The sequence below is a fragment of the Mirounga angustirostris genome, unplaced genomic scaffold, assembly GCF_029215605.1.
Source record: "Mirounga angustirostris isolate CCGP_5_RB_7025 unplaced genomic scaffold, mMirAng1.0.hap1 SCAF_3, whole genome shotgun sequence".
Taxonomy (NCBI): Eukaryota; Metazoa; Chordata; class Mammalia; order Carnivora; family Phocidae; genus Mirounga; species Mirounga angustirostris.
In genome coordinates, this window is record NW_026991711.1 from 177,109,670 (window position 1) to 177,117,639 (window position 7,970).

The window sequence follows — 7,970 nt, forward strand, 5'->3', positions numbered from 1 at the left end:
TGACCTGTAGTGAGATCAGCTCAGAAAAACCTGCCTTGAGCTAGAGAGACCAAGAGAAAATGAAGAAGGGGGTCACCTTGTCTGGACAACCAACTGGGCCTTCTCTAGACTAAGCAATGTTTCTCCAGGTGCAGTCCATGGACCATCTGCCATGTTTGGTGTGTTTGTAAAAATAAGTTCCTGCGCCTCACTCAGCGTCTATTAAAGCAGAATTGTTTGAGTGGAGCCAGGAATCATTTTTAAACATGCTGCCCAGGTGATTCTGAGGTTTGAGGGCTGCTAGATTAGGGACCCCTGAGTTATCCCAGAAGTCAGAAGGGGCCACGGGGCAGATGCGAATTCTACAGAATCTTTTCGTACCGTGGTCCATTATTCTCACTGAAGGAAGAGAACCCCAGGCCCTGAGAAAGTCTGGAATAAGCAAGAAAAGTGCCTCAACTAGGCACAGTGAGGTGGTTCTAGATGAGTAAAGTGACCCTGGGCTATTTACCTCAGTTCTCTGGTCCAGTAGTGTTTAGGGCAAACTTGGAGGTCAGCGTGTGAAAGGCCTTGCCTGGCGCAGAGCCCAGCTCTCTGTGGGGACTTTGCTGGGCTGCTGGGTGAGGAGGGCCTGCAGAGATGGTGGGAGCATGGGAGGTTTTGTCCGTGGAGGAAGGTGAGCACAGCCCCGGACGGACCCACCCATGGCTCCAGGCTGTCTGTGTATTGGCCCCACTCAGCATCCTAGACTCTATGGCTCTAACAACTTAAATAATTTTTATTACAAAAGGAAGAAAAGACCAAAACATCCCCCAAATTCTCCCATGGGCTTCCCCCTCCGCGCCAATAAATAAGGTGGGGGAGACTGACCGGAGGGGGTGTGGGGGTCATGGTTCAGCAGAAGAGGGAGCTTAGCCTGGGCAGGGGCGGAAGGACATCCAGCCCCCTCCCCTGGTCCCGGGCACTATGATCACATTGGCTGGAACCCAGAACTCTGGCCACCACAGCAACAGTCTCTGGATGTGTCCCGGGGAGTGTGGCCAGGGACGAAGGTCATGCCTCAGGGTGGCCAGGCTGGCTGCCCTACCCCGCAGCCTTGGCAGTTCTGGGCAGCAGGTGATGAGTCCGGCCAGCTCCCTGCTGGCTCCCAGGGAATCTAGCAGCATCAACTGAGGTGTGAGCCCAACTAAGAGGGGCCTGAGACAAATGGAATGGGCCCTCCCCTGTGGGGAAGGCGGGTGTGAAAAGCCGAAGGGAGGGCTGGCTGGGTTGGCCCCACTGTGCCAGCCTCGAGGTCTCTAGAATAGAAGGCTAGAGCAGCCCCACCCCGCCCCAACCGGCTCGGCATCGAGGTGGGATGGTCCACACTGGCACTGCCCAGTCAAGTCGCGATGGGGTGTCTCTGTCGAAGAGGAGATGGTGGGAACCAGCGCCCCCCAACTCAGGCCCCGGCCAGCGCTGGTGCCCTGCCGGCAAGCAGTTAGGCAGTTGCAGGAGGGCAGCGAAGGGGCCTTTTCAGCTCCCTGGGCCGGCCATGCCCAGCGAGTGGAAGCTACCCTCTTCCAACAGGAGCCGTCCCAGACGGTAGAGCACCTGGGGGTACCAGTGCACCCCCTCTCCCGGGCTCCAGCTGCCCCACGCCAAGCTGTGAAACAGTCGCAGGGGCCAGAAGGCCAACTGAGCCAGACGGTGGTCCGCCACGGCCGCGAAGCAGGAAGCCACCACATCCTCCACCACCAGCGTCCCGTGCCGTGTTAGCGGGGCGTAGGCCCCAAGGGCCACGTGTGTGGAGACAGCCGCCACTCGCGCAGGCTGCAGGCCTGGCACCCCGGCCACCAGCACATACTGGCCGGGCTGCACTTGGCTGGCGAACGTGGCCCGGAAGTGGGCGGCTGGCTCCGTGTGATTGTTGGAGGTGAAGAGCAGGTGGGCGGGCGTGAGTGCCAGGCGGCGCGGGGGGTCCTGGGTCTCGATGACCCGGAAGGCCCTCAGCCTGTTGGGCTCGCGATCCAGGAAAATGAGCACGTCGCTGAAGGTGGGGTTCCCATCCTCCCCCATGGCCAGCACCCGGTCTCCAGGCCTCAAGGCTGACAGCGCCACGCGTGCCCCACTCTCCAGGCGCACCTGGGCTCCAGCAGGAAAGCAGCCACCTGTCTTGGCCGCAGCCGAGTGCTCTGTGGGAAGAAGGGACATGAAGGTGTTACTGCTGGTCACAGCACCCCTCCCCAGAGCTCCTCTCGCTCTCACTCCCGGAGAGCCCCCCCATCACCATTTCCTGGCTCTGCTCCGCACTCCCTCCCTCAGTCCCATGCAGCCTTGAACCCACCCCAACCCACCATGTGATCTTCCTCCCTCCCATCCCCAGTCAAATCCTTTGCCAGTGAGAGGAGCGTATTGGGCGCCAAGACAGCGAGGGAGGAGGAAAGGGCCCTGCCGAAGCCCAGGTAAAGCCCCCGCCGGCCCTCAAGCCTGACAGTGCCGGGAAGCAGTCAGAGAGGCCAGGGGCCGGCTGAGCTGCGCCGCGGTCCGCTGTGGCTCGACCCTCGGAAAGCTGCAGTCTCGTGGAGAAGGCACTTAGCTCCTCTGGGGTCTGCATGTCCCATTATTTCTCACTCCTTGCTCAGACACTCCCCAAAAACTGCCCTCTCAGACGGACTCCCCAAGTTCTGGGCCAGAGCTGGCCCTTGGAGTCCATAGAAGGGTGAGAGGGGGGACCCGCCATGCATAAACACAGGCTTCCGGGGGCGCCTCGGAGCGAAGGGTCAGGCCAGGGTCTGGCTCAGTGGCAAGGGTAAAATCACCGTCTTCAGTTCATGTGCTGGGTCCTTGTGTGGGGACAGGACACAGTGGCACTGGTGAGTGGGATGGAGAGCAGTGTTGGGGGTCAGGAATAATGATGCAGGTGGCCGCCTGGGGGGCTGGCCCCCGGCCAGTGGCTCGCAGGTGAAGGGTGGAGGTGACTTGAAGTAGATACAACTGGCGGGCAAGTGCTGGAGGGGAGGCTGGGGGTGGGGGCCCCCACTGTGTGCCCCGGTGGGTTTGGGAATAGGAAGCAGTGGGCGTGGTCTCAGTGTGCCAGGTCTTCAAGCGTGACTGCTGCCTGGTGCCCGCGCGGAGGGCTGTGCCCGCAGCCAGGTGGGGCCAGACTGGCCGTCACGCAGGAACCATTTGAAGCATCCATGACTGGGTTCAGTGTAGGTGTCACGGATGCTGACAAGATCTGAGGGAGGGGCGAGGCCCCAATGCCTGCCCATTCGCATCAACAAGGCGGCCAATCTGGGAAAATCCATTTTATTGAGTCCACTCTGTTTATTCTGGCCCTCGTGGCTGGCTTTGCCCCAAAACGTCCAGCTTCAGGGCCCTGGGGGGTGAGAGGTTGGGGACGCCTACGCCTGCACCCCCTGGAGGAGTATACAAAGTGCCCCAAAGGGCCTGACCTGCAGCAGGGTTGTGGGTTCTGAATCTCTGGGCTCCTGGCTCCCGGTCAGGCGTGCTGGTGTCTGGGCACGCCCTGGCCCCTGGCCCCCGGTCCCACCACCCGCCTCCATTCTGAGTCAGCTGAGTGGGGAGGCCATCTCTGTCACAGCCTGGCTTCCATCTGTCCAGCTTGCTCTGTCTTGCACCTCCTGTGGAAGGCTCTGGACTGTGGACCGCAAGCCCGGCCCCCAGCAGCGCTGGGACAGGGCCCTGTCTCCCTAGGCTCCTGCCATGACACTACCAGGCATGGGATGAGCAGGTGGTCACAAGCAGCAGCAGGGAGCGCCGCGGACGTCCTCTTCCCTGGGGTCCCCTCCTCCATCCCCTGGCGGGCCTCTTCACCTTCCGGGCAGCAGTGAGCCCTGTGCCTGCCCACGCCCTGCGGCCCCGGCCCCGGGCCCAGCCCCCAGGCAGCGGCTCACCAGACTTGACGGAGCAATGCACGTGGGCCTTGGACTCGTAATACACCCAGTCGAAGCCGGCCTCCACTGCCAAGCGTGCCAGCAGTCCGTACTTATTGCGGTCGCGGTCCGAAGTGGTAATGTCCACCGCGCGGCCCTCATAGTGCAGCGACTCCTCCGAGTGGTGACCGTCCTCGTCCCAGCCTTCGGTCACTCGCAGCTTCACGCCGGGCCACTGGTTCATCACCGAGATGGCCAGCGAGTTCAGGCGGTCCTTGCAGCGCTGCGGGAGGAAAGCGCGCGGAGTTAGGGGGAGATGCTGCCCTGCGGGCAGGTGGAGGTGCGCCTCTAGCCTCTCCCAGAGCATCCGCTGGATTTGGGAAACCAGGGAGGGTGCTCTGTCCCTGTCTCTTAGGAACAAAGAGCCCTAACTTGCTGCCTTGCGTTCTAGCATCTGGTGGCTCCAGGGACCTGGACCGCACGGTGGCGCCACAAATCTGGAGGGCCCGGAGGGCGGTGCACCCTTGGGCGACCTTCTCTGATAAGTGGCCCCTCCCTCCTGCACTCTCTCTCTCCCCTCAGATCGGGGTACTGATCCCTCCACAGGTGGGGCTACACTTTTCCAGTGCCCAGTCCCTCTGTCCCACCAAGGCACCGGAGACCAGAAACCACCCTCTGCCCGCAGGGTGGGGGTGCCGACTGCCTGCGGTTGGCCCGCTAGGCGTGCAAGGCCGGACATGCCCAGTAGGTGTCACCATAGCCTCAGGGCTGAAGCCCCCCAACTCGGGTCCCCTGGACCGGGCAGGTGCAGAGCGCCCCAGCAGCGTGGGGGTGTGTTGAAGGGGAATCCCAGGCCTCCCAGATCTCTTGGTTGCCACAGAGTATTCCTGCTGGGACTTAAGATCCAAAAGCGTCCAGCAACCAATCCGAGGATGCGGAAGCGGGGGAACCAGAAGCTGGTGGAAATGCTAGCGCCCAGCCTGGCCAGTTGGAGGGCGAGGCAGAGCGACTCCCGCTGCACGGGGAGCCCGCAGGGTTGATAACACCAGGCAACGTTCTCCCTGAGTCCAGAGCCTTCGGCACCTCTGCGCTGCCCCTATCAGGGAAGGGACCCAAGAAACTGAGCCTCTGATCTCAGCGAGCCGGCTCCACGCTCTGTCTCACATGGGGGTGGGAGTAGAACCGCGCCCTGCGGGAAGGACGGGAGAGCTCACCCGTCTGTGGTGACTCCCCGTCGTGCCTGCAGCCCAAAGGACCCTGCAATCGACTGGGGGGAGGGGCCTGTAGGAAGAGGGGGCCCTTTCACAGTACTTGACTCAGGTGCGAGGGGCCGCCAAGTGTGGGCAGACGGTGTCTCAAGCTACCCCCACCTCGCAGAGCCCGGGCCCCACAGACCCTTGGACTCGGGTCTCCCAGGAGCCAACCGGGGCTACAGCCCAAGGCCTGGCCGTCCTCGGGGAGAGCAGCCTAGCTGGGGGCTGCTCACTGCCCAGGGAGGGAGCTCTGCGTGCTCCTTGCCTCCAGGCTTCTAGCCCCCCACCTACGTCGGCCCGCCAGTCGGGCCCCTGCTCCCCGCCTCTCTCCCCCTCCCCCGGGTCCAGAGCCGGGCGCGCGCTGTCAATGATTGCCCAGCCCGTGGCCTGGATCCTTATCTGCATTCCTCGGCGCCCGGCCCGGCCCGGCCACCAGCCAACCTTCGGCCCCGACACCGGCAGGCCAGCCCCGGCGCCAGGGCGCAGGCTGAGGGTTGTGGTGGAGCTGCTCTTCCCAAAGCACCTAGGGAGCAGGCTGCCTGCCTGCGGGGGAAGCCCCGGGAGACCACTGAGGAAGGGCACGTAGGTTTCTGATCCCTTGGGACCCCGGCTGCAGGGAAGAAAGTTTGCTCCCCAGTGCGTGGGCTGAGCGGGTCCTCTTCGGAGCTTGCAGAAACTAGCTAGCGGTAGCTCTGCTCCCTGCCTCCCCGGGCATCCTGGTTCTTCTCTTTCAACCCTCCCCGGCCCGCCACCAAGCCCAGGGATCCCCCAAGTTCGGTCCCAGAGCCCCAAGTTCCCGGCACCCCACCCTTAACCGCAGCTGCGCCGCTCCGCTCTGGGGACAGACACGTGGGCTCGCCAGGCAAGTTCCCTTTCCCACCTCCGCCTCCCAGCCCAACTCTTCCCGCCGTCCCTAACCCCAGACTGGGGGGGGGGGGGGGGCGGCGGACGCTGCTCCAGGAGGGGGCAGCGCAGCGGACCACGAGCGCGGGGAGGAAAGGCCCCCTGCGCCCGCAGCTTCTTCGCCTCAGGGGTGCCGAATGGCTTCGAAAGAAGAGGGGCGCAGCCGTGCGGAAGGTTAGGCCCCGAGGGACTGCGTGGGTCCCGGCGGCGCGGGAGGTACCTCCGGGTGCCGCATCTGGCCTCAGCTGCCTGCACTCCGGGGCGGAGGGGCTGCGCCACCCGGCTCGGCCGTGGCGCCTGGCAGCGGGGAGCTCTTCTCACGGCCTCCGGCGGGGTCGCGGATGTCCGCGCTGCCGCCGGGGACCCCCTGGCCGGCCCATCTCGGGCAGCAGGCGGCCGGGCTTGGCGAGAGGGGCAGGTGCCAGGGGGCGTGCCAGCCAGTCGAGAAAAGGTGCCAGGGGGGCGGGGAGGGCCGGGCAGGTGGCGGTGCTTCGGCGGCGGCGCCCTGCGAGGGCGGGTCGCGCTCACCTGGGTCATGAGACGGTCGGCGCCCGTGTTCTCCTCGTCCTTGAAGATGATGTCGGGATTGTAGTTGGGGGTGAGCTCTTTGAAGCGCTCCGAGCTGCGCGCGATCTTGCCTTCATAGCGCCCGCTGGCGCCCAGGGTCTTCTCGGGCACGTTGGGGCTGAACTGCTTGTAGGCGAGCGGCACGAGCTTGCGCGGCGGCCGCCGCCGGCTGCCCACCACCCGGCCCGGCCCGCAGCCCCGCGCCGCCGGCACCAGCAGCAGCAGCAGGAGCAGGCAGAACCGAAGTCGGGGCCGGAGCCGGGCGGGAGACATGGCCGGGGAGCCCGGGCGAGCGGCGGGCGAGGGCGCCTGGTGGGCTGGTGGGCGGGCGAGTCGACGGGAGCGCTGCGGGGGCTCAGGCGTCCGGCTGGCTCCGGGGGGCTCCGGGTGGGGGCGCCATGGGCTGCGCGGCGCGGCGCAGGGCCGGCGGGACTCAGGTGCGGGGCGGGGGCCCGGGGCCCTGGCTGGTGGCGGCGCGCTGTCCCCCTCGGCGCCTCGACTCTGAGCTGCCCGGCTCGCCGGCCGCCAATAAATAGGCCGGCCCGTTTGTTTTGGCAACGCGGCGGCGGCGGGGGGCGGCGGGCGGCGGGGCTGCGGGCCGCCGGGCTGGGCTGGGCTGGCCGGGCCGGCGGGCTGGCGGGCCCCGCGGTTAGCACCCCGGCCCGGCGGTCAGGCGGCTCGGGCGGAGCGGGAGCTGCTGCCGTCTGCGGCGCAGCTCGGGGCCGAGTGAGAGGGGAAATGGAAGAGATCCGGGCTCGGGCCCCGCGCAGACCGCACCCTACCCATGTCCCTGCCTCCTGTGCGCTCGACAGCGAACCTGCAGCAAGGGCGGCACAGCCTCCTCCCCCTCGGGCGGGCGGCCCCGGCACCAGCCAGCCCTCGTCCCCGCTCGCTCCTCTGCCGCGTCCGCCCGCCCGCTGCCCTCGGCGCCCCCTGTGCTGCCCGAGTTCGCCCTCCCCGCCCGGACGCGCCCCACCCCGCCACGGGCCTCGCCTCTGGGCTCCCCGCGGCTCCGGGGTGCCCCGCCAGACGCAAACCTCCCGGACAGGAGCTGCCACCCCCACAGAGACCGCAACCCACGGCGCGGCCGGACGCGAGGGGCGGGGGGCAGTGGCCGGACCGCACAGCCGCCTACGGTGTCCCCTGCGGGGAAGTCAAGCCAAAAGGCAGGAGGCCGCTCCTAACCTGGTGCCCCACCCTGGCCCAGGAGCCGCGCCCTCTCAGCTTGGTGGACTGAATTCTGTATCAACCCGGTGCACATCCCATGGCCGCCGGGTGTGAAGCTGGGAATGGGGCATCCTGCCTCACGAAGAGTCAGATAGGGGTTTTTGAGTTGGAAACACTATTGAAAAGAGCAAACCGAAGTTGCAGAGGGAGGGGCCACGGTGCA

At 66.0% G+C, this 7,970-nt stretch overlaps 1 protein-coding gene across 1 annotated transcript; it reads right to left on the bottom strand.

Moving 5' to 3' along the window:
• Window positions 1–496: 496 nt before the first annotated feature.
• IHH (Indian hedgehog signaling molecule) lies at window positions 497–7,216 on the bottom strand. Its single transcript, XM_045867340.2, has 3 exons — window positions 6,542–7,216; window positions 3,879–4,140; window positions 497–2,153 (listed from the first exon to the last, which is right to left on the bottom strand). Exons 1-3 carry the CDS (start codon window positions 6,851–6,853, stop codon window positions 1,495–1,497), a joined length of 1,233 nt encoding a protein of 410 aa, XP_045723296.1. The 5' UTR covers window positions 6,854–7,216; the 3' UTR covers window positions 497–1,494.
• Window positions 7,217–7,970: the final 754 nt, after the last annotated feature.